At 30.1% G+C, this 20,887-nt stretch overlaps 1 protein-coding gene across 2 annotated transcripts in view; it reads right to left on the minus strand.

Annotated features, from left to right (window-relative positions):
* Positions 1–10,735: 10,735 nt before the first annotated feature.
* Positions 10,736–20,887, minus strand: part of cyr (cypher) — a 34,205-nt gene continuing 24,053 nt past the window's right edge. The window contains exons 1-9 of one of the 2 annotated variants that reach the window (XM_074127383.1): positions 20,711–20,850; positions 20,447–20,528; positions 19,858–20,042; positions 18,613–18,749; positions 15,367–15,512; positions 14,027–14,253; positions 13,854–13,904; positions 12,785–12,890; positions 10,736–11,495 (exon numbers count right to left, since the gene is read on the minus strand). In XM_074127383.1, coding sequence (XP_073983484.1) covers positions 11,314–11,495; positions 12,785–12,890; positions 13,854–13,904; positions 14,027–14,253; positions 15,367–15,512; positions 18,613–18,749; positions 19,858–20,042; positions 20,447–20,528 — 1,116 coding nt within the window. In that variant the 5' untranslated portion in view covers positions 20,711–20,850 and the 3' untranslated portion in view covers positions 10,736–11,313. Of the gene's footprint in view, positions 11,496–12,784; positions 12,891–13,853; positions 13,905–14,026; positions 14,254–15,366; positions 15,513–18,612; positions 18,750–19,857; positions 20,043–20,446; positions 20,529–20,710; positions 20,851–20,887 lie in introns of those variants that run through there. The other variant, XM_074127384.1, reaches the window with a different exon arrangement.

Consider the following 20,887-nt stretch of genomic DNA (forward strand, 5'->3'; position numbering starts at 1 on the left):
CTATTTGTAGTTAAGAAAGTAGAAAAAACCCTAACTTACGCTTAACAACTTCCCTGATTATTATTTTAAAATTCCTGCATTAAATAATAATTCAATTTTTTAAAGTAATTAATTTTTGGGAAAACGTGTATTTTGTTGAAGAGAAAAGTCGTTTACATCATTAATTGCAGATATTAGAATATGAATAGTGCATTTTAAAATAAAACATAATTGAGACATAATTAAAAAGCTTAAAAAAATGTTATTAACGGGATGGCGAAGGACGTAAGCCTATCCTAAATCATACAGTTTCGAAACGAGAGATTTCATTTATCATACTTAAGAATCTTTTCAGAGTTCTTGGTTTCTCAGGTTGTCATTTAAAATATTAAAATATTTTCTAATATTTCTAATATTAAATATTAGAATATTTTCAATATTCCAAAAAATTAGTGGAAGTATTATTAGAGTAATTTCTTAATTTTTTACTAAGAATAGAGCCTTACATCATCCTTTACAAAGAATCCCACATAAATGGATTTGCCTTGAATATTTTTCAAAAGAATGATAGTCATTATCATTACATATGTGCAGATGTAGAGTGTATGCACTTAGAGAAAATTGTTGGAACCACTTTTGAAGAAATCACTAAAAACTGTGAACCTCTTTTCGGCTAATTTTCATCAAATTTGGAATTTCATTGACATATTTATTAGGATAATATTCTAAAGGCGATGAGACTGCTAATTGTACTGAATTGTCTTGAAAAATGCTCTTTTAGAATTTCGCCATCCAAACAGAAAATGTTTCAATAAATGTGACAGATCTAAATATATGAAATTTATATTCTAAGTTTTAAAAAAAAACATAGGAGTCTTTATGCATGGACCCACAAAAATATTTCAGTCAATGAATGGTCTGTTTAAATTGCTCAAAGTTGAAGCATAGAGCAAAAGCTGTTCGCCTTTAAAAGAAAGATTTTAAGAGGATGTACGGTCTAGTTTAGGAAAATGAACAGTAAAGGATACGTCACTACGAGTGACTGGCAAGTATAGCCAGTTGATGGGACTGCGATGGGCAGGATGTAAAGATCGAAAAACAGCCGTTTCTAGAAGAGTGCTATTCTAAGTCAGAAGGGAAAATAAAGATTTGCAGGTTGAAAATGAGACACCGATAAATATCCAAAATAGGTGGATCGCGACTAGAGATAGTGAGGTATGACGCGGAATATCTTGAGCAGTTACCTTAAAATCCATTAGTGATATGTTACTATATACTTATAGAGCTTTGTGCTTACACGGAATTTAATCAAGAAATGTAACCCCCCCTTATAACATAAACATTCAGAGTTGTAAATTATACTATTATGTTACTTTAGAGGGAAAATAGTCACCTTCTCAACAAAGAGTCACGGTAGAAGATATAGAACGGCCATAATTTTACAGAATTTCATGACCCAAAAAATTTTCAACCCTTTATATCTTCTACCTTTTTAGATCTGTGCACAAAATAACTATAGTTTATAATTGAGAAAAACAAAGTGTACAAGAGAACAAAATTCCATATCAATACGTGGTTCACAGTGGAAGATATAGAACGGCCATAATTTTACAGAATTTCATGACCCAAAAAATTTTCAAACCTTTATATCTTCTACCTTTTTAGACTGTGCACAAAATAACTATAGTTTATAATTGAGAAAAACAAAGTGTACAAGAGAACAAAATTCCTTATCAATACGTGGTTCACAGTGGAAGATATAGAACGGCCATAATTTTACAGAATTTCATGACCCAAAAAATTTTCAACCCTTTATATCTTCTACCTTTTTAGATCTGTGCACAAAATAACTATAGTTTATAATTGAGAAAAACAAAGTGTACAAGAGAACAAAATTTCATATCAATACGTGATTCACAGTGGAAGATATAGAACGGCCATAATTTTACAGAATTTCATGACCCAAAAAATTTTCAAACCTTTATATCTTCTACCTTTTTAGATCTGTGCACAAAATAACTATAGTTTATAATTGAGAAAAACGAAGTGTACAAGACAACAAAATTCCATATCAATACGTGGTTCACAGTGGGAGATATAGTACGGCCATAATTTTACAGAATTTCATGACCCAAAATTTTTTTAACCCTTTCTATCTGCTACCTTTTTAGATCTGTGCACAAAATAACTATAGTTTATAATTGAGAGAAACGAAGTGTACAAGACAACAAAATTCCATATCAATACGTGGTTCACAGTGGGAGATATAGTACGGCCACAATTTTACAGAATTTCATGACCCAAAAAATTTTCAACCCTTTATATCTTCTACCTTTTTAGATCTGTGAACAAAATAACTATAGTTTATAATTGAGAAGAACAAAGTGTACAAGAGAACAAAATTCCATATCAATACGTGGTTCACAGTGGAAGATATAGAACGGCCATAATTTTACAGAATTTCATGACCCAAAAAATTTTCAAACCTTTATATCTTCTACCTTTTTAGATCTGTGCACAAAATAACTATAGTTTATAATTGAGAAGAACAAAGTGTACAAGAGAACAAAATTCCATATCAATACGTGGTTCACAGTGGAAGATATAGAACGGACATAATTTTACAGAATTTCATGACCCAAAAAATTTTCAACCCTTTATATCTTCTACCTTTTTAGATCTGTGCACAAAATAACTATAGTTTATAATTGAGAAAAACGAAGTGTACAAGAGAACAAAATTTCATACGAATATGTGGTTCAAAGTGGGAGATAGAGAACGGCCACAATTTTACAGAATTTCATGACCCAAAAATTTTTCAACCCTTTATATCTTCTACCTTTTTAGATCTGTGAACAAAATAACTATAGTTTATAATTGAGAAAAACAAAGTGTACAAGAGAACAAAATTCCATATCAATACGTGGTTCACAGTGGAAGATATAGAACGGCCATAATTTTACAGAATTTCATGACCCAAAAAATTTTCAAACCTTTATATCTTCTACCTTTTTAGATCTGTGCACAAAATAACTATAGTTTATAATTGAGAAAAACAAAGTGTACAAGAGAACAAAATTCCATAACAATACGTGGTTCACAGTGGGAGATATAGAACGGCCATAATTTTACAGAATTTCATGACCCAAAATTTTTTTAACCCTTTATATCTCCTTCCTTTTTAGATCTGTGCACAAAATAACTATAGATTATAATTGAGAAAAACGAAGTGTACAAGACAACAAAATTCCATATCAATACGTGGTTCACAGTGGGAGATATAGTACGGCCACAATTTTACAGAATTTCATGACCCAAAAATTTTTTAACCCTTTATATCTTCTACCTTTTTAGATCTGTGCACAAAATAACTATAGTTTATACTTGAGAAAAACAAAGTGTACAAGAGAACAAAATTCCATATCAATACGTGGTTTACAGTGGAAGATATAGAACGGCCATAATTTTACAGAATTTCATGACCCAAAAAATTTTCAACCCTTTATATCTTCTACCTTTTTAGATCTGTGCACAAAATAACTATAGTTTATAATTGAGAAAAACAAAGTGTACAAGAGAACAAAATTCCTTATCAATACGTGGTTCACAGTGGAAGATATAGAACGGACATAATTTTACAAAATTACATGACCCAAAATTTTTTAACCCTTTATATCTTCTACCTTTTTAGATCTGTGCACAAAATAACTATAGTTTATAATTGAGAAAAACGAAGTGTACAAGACAACAAAATTCCATATCAATTCGTGGTTCACAGTGATAGATATAGAACGGCCACAATTTTACAGAATTTCATGACCCAAAAAATTTTTAACCCTTTATATCTTCTACCTTTTTAGATCTGTGCACAAAATAACTATAGTTTATACTTGAGAAAAACAAAGTGTACAAGAGAACAAAATTTCATACGAATACGTGGTTCAAAGTGGGAGATAGAAAACGGCCACAATTTTACAGAATTTCATGACCCAACAATTTTTCAACCCTTTATATCTTCTACCTTTCTAGATCTGTGAACAAAATAACTATAGTTTATAATTGAGAAAAACAAAGTGTACAAGAGAACAAAATTCCATATCAATACGTGGTTCACAGTGGAAGATATAGAACGGCCATAATTTTACAGAATTTCATGACCCAAAAAATTTTCAAACCTTTATATCTTCTACCTTTTTAGATCTGTGCACAAAATAACTATAGTTTATAATTGAGAACAAAGTGTACAAGAGAACAAAATTCCATATCAATACGTGGTTCACAGTGGAAGATATAGAACGGACATAATTTTACAGAATTTCATGACCCAAAAAATTTTCAACCCTTTATATCTTCTACCTTTTTAGATCTGTGCACAAAATAACTATAGTTTATAATTGAGAAAAACGAAGTGTACAAGAGAACAAAATTTCATACGAATATGTGGTTCAAAGTGGGAGATAGAGAACGGCCACAATTTTACAGAATTTCATGACCCAAAAATTTTTCAACCCTTTATATCTTCTACCTTTTTAGATCTGTGAACAAAATAACTATAGTTTATAATTGAGAAAAACAAAGTGTACAAGAGAACAAAATTCCATATCAATACGTGGTTCACAGTGGAAGATATAGAACGGCCATAATTTTACAGAATTTCATGACCCAAAAAATTTTCAAACCTTTATATCTTCTACCTTTTTAGATCTGTGCACAAAATAACTATAGTTTATAATTGAGAAAAACAAAGTGTACAAGAGAACAAAATTCCATAACAATACGTGGTTCACAGTGGGAGATATAGAACGGCCATAATTTTACAGAATTTCATGACCCAAAATTATTTTAACCCTTTATATCTCCTTCCTTTTTATATCTGTTCACAAAATAACTATAGATTATAATTGAGAAAAACGAAGTGTACAAGACAACAAAATTCCATATCAATACGTGGTTCACAGTGGGAGATATAGTACGGCCACAATTTTACAGAATTTCATGACCCAAAAAATTTTCAACCCTTTATATCTTTTACCTTTTTAGATCTGTGCACAAAATAACTATAGTTTATAATTGAGAAAAACAAAGTGTACAAGAGAACAAAATTCCATATCAATACGTGGTTCACAGTGGAAGATATAGAACGGACATAATTTTACAGAATTACATGACCCAAATTTTTTTAACCCTTTATATCTTCTACCTTTTTAGATCTGTGCACAAAATAACTATAGTTTATAATTGAGAAAAACGAAGTGTACAAGACAACAAAATTCCATATCAATACGTGGTTCACAGTGGGAGATATAGTACGGCCATAATTTTACAGAATTTCATGACCCAAATTTTTTTTAACCCTTTATATCTTCTACCTTTTTAGATCTGTGCACAAAATAACTATAGTTTATAATTGAGAAAAACAAAGTGTATAAGAGAACAAAATTCCATATCAATTCGTGGTTCACAGTGAGAGATATAGAACGGCCACAATTTTACAGAATTTCATGACCCAAAAATTTTTTAACCCTTTATATCTTCTACCTTTTTAGATCTGTGCACAAAATAACTATAGTTTATACTTGAGAAAAACAAAGTGTACAAGAGAACAAAATTTCATACGAATACGTGGTTCAAAGTGGGAGATAGAAAAGGGCCACAATTTTACAGAATTTCATGACCCAACAATTTTTCAACCCTTTATATCTTCTACCTTTCTAGATCTGTGAACAAAATAACTATAGTTTATAATTGAGAAAAACAAAGTGTACAAGAGAACAAAATTCCATATCAATACGTGGTTTACAGTGGAAGATATAGAACGGCCATAATTTTACAGAATTTCATGACCCAAAAAATTTTCAACCCTTTATATCTTCTACCTTTTTAGATCTGTGCACAAAATAACTATAGTTTATAATTGAGAAAAACAAAGTGTACAAGAGAACAAAATTCCATATCAATACGTGGTTCACAGTGGAAGATATAGAACGGACATAATTTTACAAAATTACATGACCCAAAATTTTTTAACCCTTTAAATCTTCTACCTTTTTAGATCTGTGCACAAAATAACTATAGTTTATAATTGAGAAAAACGAAGTGTACAAGACAACAAAATTCCATATCAATTCGTGGTTCACAGTGAGAGATATAGAACGGCCACAATTTTACAGAATTTCATGACCCAAAAATTTTTTAACCCTTTATATCTTCTACCTTTTTAGATCTGTGCACAAAATAACTATAGTTTATACTTGAGAAAAACAAAGTGTACAAGAGAACAAAATTTCATACGAATACGTGGTTCAAAGTTCGAGATAGAAAACGGCCACAATTTTACAGAATTTCATGACCCAACAATTTTTCAACCCTTTATATCTTCTACCTTTCTAGATCTGTGAACAAAATAACTATAGTTTATAATTGAGAAAAACAAAGTGTACAAGAGAACAAAATTCCATATCAATACGTGGTTCACAGTGGAAGATATAGAACGGCCATAATTTTACAGAATTTCATGACCCAAAAAATTTTCAACCCTTTATTTCTTCTACCTTTTTAGATCTGTGCAGAAAATAACTATAGTTTATAATTGAGAAAAACAAAGTGTACAAGAGAACAAAATTCGATATCAATACGTGGTTCACAGTGGAAGATATAGAACGGCCATAATTTTACAGTATTTCATGACCCAAAAAATTTTCAACCCTTTATATCTTCTACCTTTTTAGATCTGTGCACAAAATAACTATAGTTTATAATTGAGAAAAACAAAGTGTACAAGAGAACAAAATTTCATACGAATACGTGGTTCACAGTGGGAGATATAGAACGGCCACAATTTTACAGAATTTCATGACCCAAAAAATTTTCAACCCTTTATATCTCCTACCTTTTTAGATCTGTGCACAAAATAACTATAGTTTATAATTGAGAAAAACGAAGTGTACAAGACAACAAAATTCCATATCAATACGTGGTTCACAGTACGAGATATAGTACGGCCACAATTTTACAGAATTTCATGACCAAAAAAATTTTCAACGCTTTATATCTTCTACCTTTTTAGATCTGTGCACAAAAGAACTATAGTTTATAATTGAGAAAAACAAAGTGTATAAGACAACAAAATTCCATACCAATGCGTGGTTCACAGTGGGAGATATAGAACGGCCATAATTTCACAGAATTTCATGACCCAAAAAATTTTCAACCCTTTATAACAGTGGTTCTTAACCTTTTCATAGACGCGGAACACAATTATATGTATATATTTTTCTCGCGGAACACTAACATTAAGTAATTTGAAATTCGGTATTTAGCAAGAACTTAAAATTAAATTCACATTAAAAAAAATAAGGAACAATTTTTTGTTTTCGTATCTTTCCTAAGTTTGTAAATTTCAATACATTTAAAATACGGTCTACCGGAAAGTTCTGTCCGTTTTTGGAATAAAACAAAATACAAATTTTTCTTAGGAATAAACTTTATAAATAAACTTAATTAAATAATATAATTGCCATTATTATTAATGATATCTCGCCAGCGTGAGCGCAATTTATGTATTTCATTTTTGAAAAATGTATTATTTTTTGATGCGAGAAATTGGACCAGTACTTGTTTGATATCTACTTCATTTTTAAATGTCTCGCCCTTCAACAAATTTTGTAAGGACAAAAACAAGTGATAGTCGGAGGGTGCTAAGTTCGGGGAATATGGTGGATGCGACAGAATTTTCCAGCCTTGTTCTGCAATTTTTAGACGAGTCTTTAAAGCAGCATTTGGCCTGGCATTATCATGATGCAGTATGATGTTCTTCCTATTGAACATCGCCGGCCTGTTTTCTTGGACTGCTGTCTTTAAATTATGCATTTGTTAACAATACTTCTCCGAATTTAGCTTTTCGTTCGGTTTTAAAAGCTCATAATGTGTAGGTCCTCGAATGACCCACCATATACACAACATTCTCTTATTCAGAGTGAAATTAGTTGTACAGGTGGAAGGACTATGTTTTCCGTGTTCACAATATGTCCTTTTCCATACGATGTTTTCGTAGGTAATCTACTTTTCATCCCCAGTTATCATCCGGTTCAAGAAGAGCTCGATTTTGACCTCGAACTACGGATTTAACCCCAATAGACTATTTTCAGAGGGGATATCTAAAAAATAAAGTGTACAGTAACCTTAATCCCTTGGCTTCAATCGAAGTTCTGGAATATCGAATAGCTCTAGCCTGCCTGGATCTGGTTTGTTCCATTTGAAAAAAAAACTTAGATACTGTATCTGGGGAAACTGGGGTTTAAAAATGGGTCAATTACTGAAAACAACTAGATTTGATTAAATACGTGTTTTCTATTTTTTTGAAATTTCCCGCCGTTTAAAAAAAAAGTGGTGGAACACAAGTCTATGGAGTCGCCAACCAGGTTAAATGTGAGTGTAAGGTGGTCCTAAGTATAGTGAGTGGTAAACATGGTTAAATGTGAGTGTAAGGTGGTCCTATCTAAGTATAGTGAGTGGTAAACATGGTTAAATGTGAGTGTAAGGTGGTCCTATCTAAGTCTAGTGAGCGGTAAACATGGTTAAATGTGAGTGTAAGGTGGTCCTATGTAAGTCTTGAGAGTCACCAACATGGTATAGATGAGACACCAGACTGGTAGAATGAAGGTGCCAAGTTTGGGAAAGGTGATAATATTGATAGAGAAGAGGCACCAGCTAGGCGGAATAAAGATGCATTGGTCCGACTCTGGTTTAACCATTGGCAATGTTTGGTTTTAAAAATTTAATCTCTCATATTTTGATTAAATTAAAAAATTTAATCGTCCAAAGTGATTAAAACTAAATTTGGAATTTAATTCAATCAATTAAAATTTGATTATTTAATTTTAATTTTAATCTTAATTTTTAGTTACGATTAAAAATTTTAATTGATTAAATTCCGATTAAATTAAAAGTGAATTTAATTTTAATCAACTAATTTTGGCCGATTAAATTTTTTAATTTTAATCATGATTAAAATTAAATTTCGGTTTAATTCAATTGTTTTTTAATTGATTAAATATTTGTCCAACTCTGGTAAGGACTAATTTAAATATTAAGTTTCAGCTTCCTGCATGTAGTAGTTTTTTGAGATATTTTGTTCAAACCATAAACACACAAACAGACCATTTAAAAAAAAAACACTTTTTGGGCTTTAAAACGGATATTTCCGGTAAAGAAAATTCGGCATGATTGCAATACTTTTCTTACATATTGAGATGATATAAAGATAACTTGTATTAAGCCTTAAGAAAAAATCATTAAACACAATGTAATTTATTACTTATTCTCTCGAGTTAATTCTTTTAAAGTACAATAATAAGTTATTCTAATTTTCTCTTGATATTTGAAAACTTACTTTAGAGAAGAAAATTCTAGAAAAACCTACTTGCCAATACAGTATAATCAGCAGTTTCTTTTAGCATAATAAGTGAAATTTTAAAAGCTTTATCTGGGTTGGAATGGAATTATTTATATTAAACTCATAGTTAATAAAGTAATTGGAACAACCTTATGATAAATTATTACTAACTTTTTAATTGGGAGTTATACTCTGAGTAATCTAAATATGAGTGCAACTAGTTTTAATGTCTCTTTTTAACAAAATTATTGTATATATCGTTCCCCTTCGCCTTCTACCAGTAAACTAAAACAGTAGAATAAACTAAATATATATTAACAGAGCCGAAGATTACCGATAATAGCCGACTACCTTCGGGTAGTTACAGTTGAAACAGATTGTGGAAGGTAACAGCCCGCTAAGGCAGCATGGGTTCTAACCCATGTAAGATCTATGTGTGTGTGAGGTAATTCCTAGAAAATCGGTCACTCACACAAAGATCTTACATGGGTCAGAACCCATGCTGCCTTAGCGGCCTGTTACCTTCCACAATCTGTTTCAACTGTAACTACCCGTATGTAGTCGGCTATCATCGGTATTCTTCGGCTCAGTTCTATTTATTAATTTAAATTTAACCTTCTGATTGTAGTTTACTTGTTTGTTTTAATCTTTAAAGTAGTGATATTGATGAGTAAGGTAGTGATTTTACATTAATAAATGTGATTTGAATTAATATTTTACCATTGGATTATTTAACAAACTAAAAAATCGATGTAATAATGCCAATCATTTAAGGTACAATAAATAATTATTAAAAGAAATATGTATGGATAAGAAATAATTTTAATTTCCCTCTCAACTTATGCATTGCCGGCAGCTCCACAAAATATTCTTTTTCATAAGCTGATCTCTAAATACTATCAACCCTTATACAACTGTCCTACCGGACAGTTTTAATTCAATGAAGCCCTTATAATTTTTTTTTTTAATATTCTCATGATTTTTTGCTGTTTTTTTAAAATCTTAATTTGCTTAATTAAACCCTTTTCTTTTGGACAGTTAAGTGACTTTTCTCTATTAGTTCTGCTTCTGCAGAACAATAACTCTATCGCTTTTACTTTACACATTTGTCTGGAATATTGATTTTAAACAAGGGAATTCAGGAAAGACGATCCTTGCCCCTAGTATAATCTTGTTCTGCTTTTGATGATATGAGTGAAGCAAGTAAGCTCACTTTCAAGAAATCAGGCCTGTGTTACCTGTCTAATACTTCACAGAGACACCTAAACTCATCCTTTTTATGAAACAAACTGTTCTACTTTATGATAAAAAATCTGAGTATGATTGAATAATAATTTCACTGGCAAAATAAAATCATAACAGTTTTTAATAAATAAATATTTATTTGTAACCACACATTTATCACAGAATACTTGATTTCTTAATTAATACATTTTAAAAAAAACTTATCCCTAGACCAAACCAATTGAGTGGTAATATTTATTTCTTATTTATAATAATTATTCTTTAATTTACAAAAAATTACTTAAACACTGAGAAAATAAATAAACTTCTAAAGAAAATTATGTGATCTTAGTTGGTCCAGGGATAAATGATTATGCTTCATCTGTAAGTGTAGCTTCTTATTTATCAAGCTACAAGTGCATTATGAAGCATAAAAACGTAAAAGTGCAGTGCTTCACATTTTGCTTGAATATTTCAAAATTTAAAGACAGTACTGTACATGTCAATTAACTTCTGGAAACATTATTTTTATGGACACATTGAGTTTCTGCATCAAAACATTTTTAAAAAATCTAATCTCTAAACTAATAAGTACAAATTCATATTCACTTGGCCGATTCGACCGCAAATAAGTTAAACATATAAAATATCCCTAAAAACCAGTATTTAGAGTGAGAACAGCATTCCTTTTTCCTAGGAGGATATTGAGAAAAGTTTTATGTATAAATGCCATAGTGATGTTGATGTCTGTAATGATGTTTACGACGATGCCTGATTAGCAGCAATAATGTTGCTAAAACAGCAGCAAGGAACAGTGCTCCTAAAGTTGCGAAAACTAAAGCCACACGTGGTCCTGATAAACACACCCAGCCATCTTCTGTTATCCCACTCGGTAGACCTTAAAAAAAAATTTCAAGCAGTATGTATAATCGTTGATTATCTGATTATTATTATGTTTTATAATATGCATAATAAGCAATAACAATCTAAGAAATGGTGAAATTTAAATATCGAAAAGTTGGTTTAGGTGCTTAGAACTTCCATTATTACTTTATTATTTAAATTATTATTTCGAACCTTCTCAGGCTAAGAATTATTTGTTCAATATTCAATTCCTAAACAAAAATACGGATTCGGTGTCAAAAAAATTTACATTTTAAGAAATCAAAAGTAATGAATTGTTAGAACGTATGGAATTTTTAGGGAATTGCAGCACTACGTTAGTGAAATGCCCCTTTCTCTTAGACCAAGATGTTAATCTAACTTCTAATACCAAATCTAGTTCTCTTCCAGGTACAGTATCCATAATATTTTTTTGAAAGCAAGTGTAAAAACTAATCAGCATATTATCAGATCAGCTGATGAAATACACTAATCAGCTAATGAAAAATATATTTATTTTAACTTTGACCTTATAAAGCATAAGGATTTTTATTTTGGGCAAACAGTAGTATTTTTGTAGGCATGATTGGTTTATTATTTTTAAATTTGGGATTGAATGGACGTTTTATCTCAGGGTCTATTATTTCATATTACCACACTTTAATGATTTTAGACCAAGTATTTTATATTTTTTACATGAATCTTCTTCTTCAAATGCACAATATTTTACTGTTATTGCAAGATATATCTTGCAACAAGGTAAGTGATAAGTTGCAGGAGGGTTTCTTTTAATAAGTAAAACAAATAGCTTTTATGGACACTCTAAATAACACCTAACTGATACAGTCACATAGTCAGGTTCAGTTATAATTGGCGAACCTTGTATGAGAAACTGTTAGCAGTCATTCCTAATGGAGAACTTTTTTACCGCCATGAAGTACATATATCTTTTAAGAAACATGGATAATTACATATTCTACACTGGACTTATAAGACTTTTTTGTATTGCATTTCTCCTTAAAAGAGAGCGTTGTAAATAAATATTTAAAATGTGAATTTTGTAAGACTAAAAACTGAGAGAGAATAGAGCGGGTCGAGATTTGATACCAATTAAATTGATGAACACAAAAAATTGTGGTATAAATTGACCAGACGGAAGCCCACAAAAGCAGACACTGTTTAAGTAAGAGGAATGTGCTAACATGATCAATTTATTTATCCATCTTATTCTTGTTGCAATATTTCCATTAATTACCTCACTACCACAACTACAAGTTGCCTAAAAATATATAAATTGAAGATTACCTTGATTTTCAGTTGCAGCATCCTTCCTAAGATAACCAAGTTCAATATTTGGAGCATTTACTTCTACACTATTATACAGCTCCACAAAATCCAGTATACTTTCTTCCTAAAAATAATACAGATCATTGGAAGTGCACCAAACACATTTAGAATAAAACTTTACTTGAGAAAAAGAACAAAATACACGGCTGGACAAAATATAAAATCGATCAAAATTATATATTTTTAATAATTGGGATAATGTTTATGTCCTGGAATTTCTGACCCAAGATAAGAAGTTTTACAAAAAGTGTCATGAGCATCTGAGATATTCAAACCTACATAAGCTTCCTGCCTCACAGGTTTCAGAGTTCCTTCGTCGATAAAGTGAGATTATCTCCTTCATGTAACAAGTGATATCTACTTTTATATTGTAACATAGTGTGTTGAGTGGTGGGAGTCTAAGGGACCCGCCGCCAAAAGGGAAGGAGAGGGGAGTTAGTTGTAGAGAAGTAAGGAGTGGACATGCACCTACTGTCCGCCAGGGCCCGAAGACCAATTGGTAAAATATATTTTTGAGCTCATTATTTTTAAATCTTAATTAACTTGTTTTTGATTATTTAAATTTTGTATTTTAAAGGAAACTTTAACCGTTTTATTACTTTAGTTTATTTATGGTTTATATAACTTGTTACCCAGCTGGCGTCATTATTTAATTTAAAGAAATATACTTTAGTTTGTTCAGTTTTGATATGCGTTTTTTTTATTTTGATATATCACCACCTCTGAGGACAACTATAACGTTGCAATATGTACCATCTCATATAATAAGAAATGGGTGATAAAGTGATCTACTGCACAAGAATAATTTGTGATAATTTGCTTAATAAACAGATTGGAGCTATCTTCTCCAATTTCAATAAATTGGTAACAATCATTATTACCGAATTTACAATTAATATTTATAACTATTAAGAGAGGACATAAAGGTCTACATTTAGAAAATGTGTTAGAATGGATTTAAGTAACGAATATAAATTTCATTATTATATTACTTAATTACAAAAGTTAATCATTTTTAAACACTTACTTGAAAATCTCTGCTATTTCTAGTGCTATTGCCCTCTTCGTTACAATCAAACTGTAAATATAAGATTCTTATTAAACGAATTACACTTTAGAAAAAAAATTACCATACATGCCACCATTCAAGAAATAACATATCCGTTTCAAAGTTCCAAAAATTAAAATTAGTAAAATCACCTTTGGACAAGCTCCTGAGCACAACATTAGAAGACATGTATAGTGTACGATATGTGTATCAGGGAATGAAAACGCTGGAAATGCCGTAGCCCAATGACCAGGAGCAGCTTGCCTCAGTCTTGGTACTAAGGCAGGATCTGTAGGGCAACCGCGATCATCAGTTAAACTTTGAGTACCTCCATGACCATCATCTACACGACATTCAACTGGCAATCCAGATATACCTTCTGCAATTAAAAAAAAAAAAAAGAAAGATCAAGGAATTAAGAATCTTTTTAACTGTGGAATGTAATTAAAAGGTGAAGAAAGCTTTAGTTAGTACTCAGAATGTAACGAAAATTATGTTCAATTCCGTTTCAAATTTTAACAGTATCTATTCTTTCTGTTAGACTGTTGAAAAAAAAAAAAAAGGGGAAAAGTAAAAATTAATAATATTGAATGTATTTTCGTTGCATCGTTTAACAGGTTTTTCTTTCTATAGAAACAAAACAATAAAATCTGCTCCATTCCAAATATTTAATTCACCTCAAATTTGGCCCTTTACAGTTTAGAAGTCGTTTTGTATTGTCATGAATTTATTCTTAATCAAAATCTTGGGAATACTGTAAACATGGATTTTCTTAAAAAGCAGCAAATTTAACAAAATACATATTTTCTTTTTCTGTTTATCTGACCCGCTTACATCAAGAATAAATTTTTTTTTTGAAATGTTATTAAAAATATTGCGTAATTTTTAAATAAAATAACTCAACAATCCTCAGAACATTGTTTTGACGGTGTTTTTAAAGCAAGAAAATTTGCCTTGAGAGCAGAGGGATTATAGACCTTGTTATTTAGTTTTGATTTCATAATTTTTTTCCTTATGAAGCAGCAAAAAAAAATGGTTAACAAATAGAAGTCTGAAAAGAAGGGGTAGCTACCTGTTACAGATAAGACTGGGACTAAAAAAAGAATTAAGAATAGGTTCGCCGTAAAAGTAGAAAGATTTGGATTTTGAAGATTGTAGCAGTAACTCAGAATATTATGAAAATAATTTATTTAATAGACTATAATGTCTCATTTGAAAGGATAATGTTCTCTTTGTAAATTCAAAAAATTAATGAATTTGAATACTCCTTCCTAACTTATTTAACGAACTAAAAAAAACAGAGCAAAAACAAACATTTTACCCATTTTACTAAGTAGAAGTATTAAAAATTTTTTAAAGAAGCTTCTTTTGCAAATAGTCTTTTTTTTAATATTAAAGAGTATTTTGGGGACAAGATCATTATTGTAAAAAACAAGATGACAGATACTATCAATTTTAAAAAGAAAAAAAAAAGTTAATAAACTAAATTTACCTGGAAGTGATGTGTAAACAGAGAGTGTTGTATGTTCTCCAACACTCAATGAATTTGAGTTGAACGTGGATATTGCTGAACCCCTTACTTCTAACCATGCTTTACCAGTTTCATTTCTTTCTGTACTGCTCATTTTACGTCCAGTTCTGAGTAAAAAAATAAATAAATAAATAAAAATTTAATTTTGGCTTTTATTTAAAAAAAAATCAAATAGTATAGCTGGGTCATTCCATGTCAAATCAACACGGGGTCTGAACCTCACCATCTCGGATTTTCTTGAAATTTGGCACATGTGTACTATTGGTATAGACTTGGAAAAATATGAAATTTTACTGTGATATGTCAACTGGTTTATGAGTTACAGGGCTGTAAAGTTGCCAAAAATGGGCCGAAAAACAGGGAACCCCGTGTTTTTGAATTACTGTAGAAGCTTTCCTAAGTGAGCTACAGACTTGGGATTGGTGTCATTTTATAGCATATATAATGCCCTTTCCTGTGATATGCGACACCATATGGGTTAGGATTAATAAAGTTTGTTAAATTTAAATTTAAAATTTAAATTTTAAATTTTTTAAAAAGTACATATTTTAAAATTTTAAAATTAATTCTATGAATAGCTAATAGTGTTATGAATCACTGGGCAAAATATTAATTTGGGACGACAATGGCTTCATTGTTAAAAAAAATTAAGTCTAAAGCTCCAATCCGATTAATTCAACTCTGAATTCATGTTAATATAATAATGCTAATAATAATTCCACTAATAAGTCCAAAGTAAAACATACTGTTAAGTAATAGGATCTCTTTATTATTTTAAGCTTGAAAAGGCTTCATTTGTTTGACATGCATCACTTTCTAGAAGGACATATGTAAGTTCTTCCAGTCAGAGTCACAGGATCAATTTTTATCAAAACATCCATTACTGAGACCCAAAGAATATCGGCATTTCTTGGATACGAGATGATTTAGAGGGTCCAGCTGGATGAAGAAAAGTTACTTTTACTTCATCAAGTTCTTCATTTTTCTCTAAAACATATCCAAGACACCAGTTTCTTTATAGACTACACTGATATAACCTGATTTGTCGGCTAATTTTAGTTTATCAGGGAATTTTGAAACTTCGCAAGCTTCTGAGTTCATAGAAAAGTTCTTAACCAATATTTTGGATTGACTTCTGGCAATGAAAGCATGGTATTGCTGTGTTCCTTTAATAGCCAATGCTTGAGCAAACCGATTTTTTAAAAAACACTCAGATTCAACATAGTCTTCCTGGGTTGAATGTGCAAAGTCTATGTTGGTGATGTTTTCTACTGCCCACTCAAAAAGTTGTAGTGAAGTTTGGATTTGATTTCCATAGGGTCGTTGCAAACTGGCACGAGCTGCCAGTCTCTTTACCGAACCCCCTACGCCATCACAAGGCCCTTTGCCGACTTAAACCAACTTAAAGAGGCTGTTATCTCAGCCAAAGAAGACTGTTCTTAAACAAAGATATTGAATTGAATTATTTTTGTATAATTTGATTAACTGCATAATTTCATTAAAATAATATATTATAATTAATATGAATAATTACTGTAATCATAATTATTAATTCTAAAAATGATTTCAAAATCAATATTTTAAATCTTATTAATTATTAATTTTGATTCATTGATTCATTATTACTATTTTCAATTTATTTATTACTTTAATTTTATTAAAATATATTTTCCATGAAAAGGAGCTTTAGTCTTAAATTTTTTTAACAATGAAGCCATTGTCGTCCCAAATTAATATTTTGTCCAGTGATTCATAACACTATTAGCTATTCATAGAATTAATTTTAAAATTTTAAAATATGTACTTTTTAAAAAATTTAAAATTTAAATTTTAAATTTAAATTTAACAAACTTTATTAATCCTAACCCATATGGTGTCGCATATCACAGGAAAGGGCATTATATATGCTATAAAATGACACCAATCCCAAGTCTGTAGCTCACTTAGGAAAGCTTCTACAGTAATTCAAAAACACGGGGTTCCCTGTTTTTCGGCCCATTTTTGGCAACTTTACAGCCCTGTAACTCATAAACCAGTTGACATATCACAGTAAAATTTCATATTTTTCCAAGTCTATACCAATAGTACACATGTGCCAAATTTCAAGAAAATCCGAGATGGTGAGGTCAAAAATGGTCTTTTTTTGTGTTGATTTGACATGGAATGACCCAGCTAATAGATACATTGATTCATAATCTAATGTACATAGTTATTAGGGGATGTAACCGATTTTTGTAGAAGGGCAAAATTGGAAAGGAAAAATTCTCTTCAGAAATATTCGAGAATACTTGAAACATTTTCTTCAGATTGGCTAAGCAGTAATTGGTAATCGAACAGAAATTTCATGCAGTATGTTTATCAATTACAAGGTATACGCAATTTTTTAAATTCTAAATTTCAACTTTTTTTAATTAATAAATTCGTTTTATGTGCCACATATCAATGAATAAGTTTATTAAGAAAACTACTCTGCTGAGTAGTCGAGAAAAGAGGCTTTAAATTTGATTTGGAGCGACCGCTACCATCTAACGTTTTCCACCTCCTGACAAATTAAGGACACAATGTCTGATATGAAGATTGTTGCTTCCTACTTTCCAACAATTTTGGAAGAAAATGAATTTGAAAAAAAGCAAAAATCATAAAGCTATCATATATTCTCAATCAAAAGACAGATGCTAAATTGTCTCTCGAAATGTTTTCTAACTTTTCCAATAGGTAAAGTTAAATCCATCAATCATCACCATCTTCGCCATCTACCAAATTAGGGATGGTTGATGGAGGCTAAAGCATTTTCTTTACTATTGACATTTTTTTCTGACAAATAATAGCTAAATTTATTGTAATGAGCTGCATAAATTGTGCAAGGTTGGATTCGTGAATTAGAAACTACATTGCATACAACTAAAATTTTGAAATGACTGAATGCAATACTTTTCGGCATTATAATGATTTAAAATTCAATCTATGATTAAACTTATTGAAGAATGATAGTAATAATAATTATTATTATCATTAAATAATATAAGAATAATTTCTTCTTTGGTCGAGATTTCTACATTTTGTGATTGTGAAAGAAACGTTAAGGAATTTTCATTGAGAATATTTTAGAAAATTTACAGAAAATATACTTCAGCATATATCAGAAGTCAAGAAGTTAGTGAAAAAATAAGATTACTAATTTACAAGCATTTTTATACATCGGCTTACCGCTTCAATTTTGTTTTCATCATTAGCATATCAGTTCCGATAGAACATTTTACTTGAACAAGAGGATCTGTCGCCTGTTGGACTGTTTCAGACATTTGCAGCACTAATGTTCCACTGTACCATAAGACTCCATTTTCCTAAAATAGAGAGTAAAAAATGCACGTTTAAGAGTGAATTACACACTATTTCCATTTACAAAAAATAGCTATGCTCGTTCATATTAATTAATATGCAATTATTAAGTTCTAGTTTCTTCTACTATAACAGTATGGCTTTCTTTTTAGGAAATTTTAGAAAATTTACAGAAAATATAGTTCAACATATAATGATAGTCAAGAAGTTAGCGAATAAAGAAGACTACTTATATATGCATAAATAAATAGATATTTATAATTACAATACATAGATAGATGAATACATATCTGTTCTACATATTTGTATATTTACAAATATATAAATATTTACATACTCTAAGTTATAATGAACTTATAAATTAATTCTAATTAAAATAGAACTCCCTCATTTATGATCTTAACTAGAGTGATTCTGTAATGAAAAAAAACATAAAACTTATTTATTTACTTTTTGACGATCAACCCTTATACAACTGTCCTGCCAGGCAGTTTTACTTTGTAATTTCAATTTTATTTATTTTAATTGTAACCACTTTGCACAAAGTATAGGACCTCGTACTTTCCATTGTGTAAATCCAATGAATGAATAACGCTCCATCATAGGATAAAAAATTGAAGAATAAAATAAATGTTCTAAATAAAAGTAGTAAGAACGAGTGTCAATGGAACGATAATCACCATCTTATACCATTTTCTAATTACTTTCTTGCGGGTCGCTCTTAATTGACTGATCGTTTCTATTTTATTGATTTATTGCCCATACTTCTGAGATACATAAACTACTAATTTTTTGAATAAGCTATCACTGGATCTGTCTTTCTTTTAACGATGATTTTAGTCCGCCACGTTGACTACGCACCTGCTGACGGATTAAGTGTAGTGTGAAACAAAAATTTAATTGAAGTCAAAATTTCTACATCATACTGATTAATCTAGCTTTCACTATGAATGCAAGTTTGAAGGCTAGAAATTCACAATTGACGACGGATAAAATCTATATTGTTGCTACATACTATAGATACTGTAACTATTAGTAAATTCAGCCCAAAATCTAGGTACTGCTGATATGTCAAATTCACAACTTTTAAAGCTTATCTTGAAAATAAATTACCTTATATATCCTGAGGGAACAGGCAGTTGGATCTAGAGAAAAAGATATAATACGTCCATATGGTTTATTTGGTAAACCTTTAGATAGAGGACAATCTGCTCCTCGGCTGTGTAACACTCCATTGAAATCATTTTCAAATTCTATCGTCACATTTACTTTCTCTTGATTGCAAACACTTGTTATACCTGAAAATTATTTACTTTTATTTCCGCAATTAAATAATTAGTTAATAAGCATTTACCAAGTAAAGTGAAGTAAACATTCCAACCCTAATAAAGCAAACATATGCTTGAACTTAGATAATTTACACGTTCAGACAATAATTGTATCTTAAACGCCTGAACACATCCACAATAAATAAGGAAACATTGACAATAAAAAAAAATGCATAACTGAATGTCATAGATTTTACAAAGTTAAAATTACCTTATTTATATTTTATTAACCTTCAATTAAATAAAAAACAAAATTGCTAGATTTCAGTAATCAAAAAACTTTTATGAAGTTAAGACTTCTTACTTCTACTCCTTCTCACTTCAGTTTTTTTGAGATTACAATTTACTTTTTTAAAATAAATGCATTTACTCACCAAGAACACTATTTTTCAAAGCTAATCCACATTTTATCAAAAATAATGCAAAAATACTTGTGGTACACCATCGTGCCTGCATCTGCAACGGTCAAAATAATTGTCTAGTGTAATGTTTACATCTAATTGAAATGAAAAGAATAATAAAATAATTAAATAACAAAAACCAATATTATTAATAAAAATTTATATGTGTTAAACTGAATAAATAAAATTGATAAAAACAAGAAAAACTCAAGTAAACAAAACAGTGTTCCTACGCACTTCTATCTCCTGATACAAATCTTGATTTTTTGACAATATTTAAGGTTTTTAACGCTTTTTCCAGTTTACAGAGCACTCCCGTGGCGATTTTTTAAAACATAAACGTAAATAAATAACCTTTTCTTTTGCAAATTCTCAATACGATTTTAGTGGCGATTTTGTAAAACTTAATGTAAA

The sequence above is a fragment of the Rhodnius prolixus genome, unplaced genomic scaffold, assembly GCF_049639745.1.
Source record: "Rhodnius prolixus isolate KJV_2025 unplaced genomic scaffold, Rpr scaffold_3, whole genome shotgun sequence".
Taxonomy (NCBI): domain Eukaryota; kingdom Metazoa; phylum Arthropoda; class Insecta; order Hemiptera; family Reduviidae; genus Rhodnius; species Rhodnius prolixus.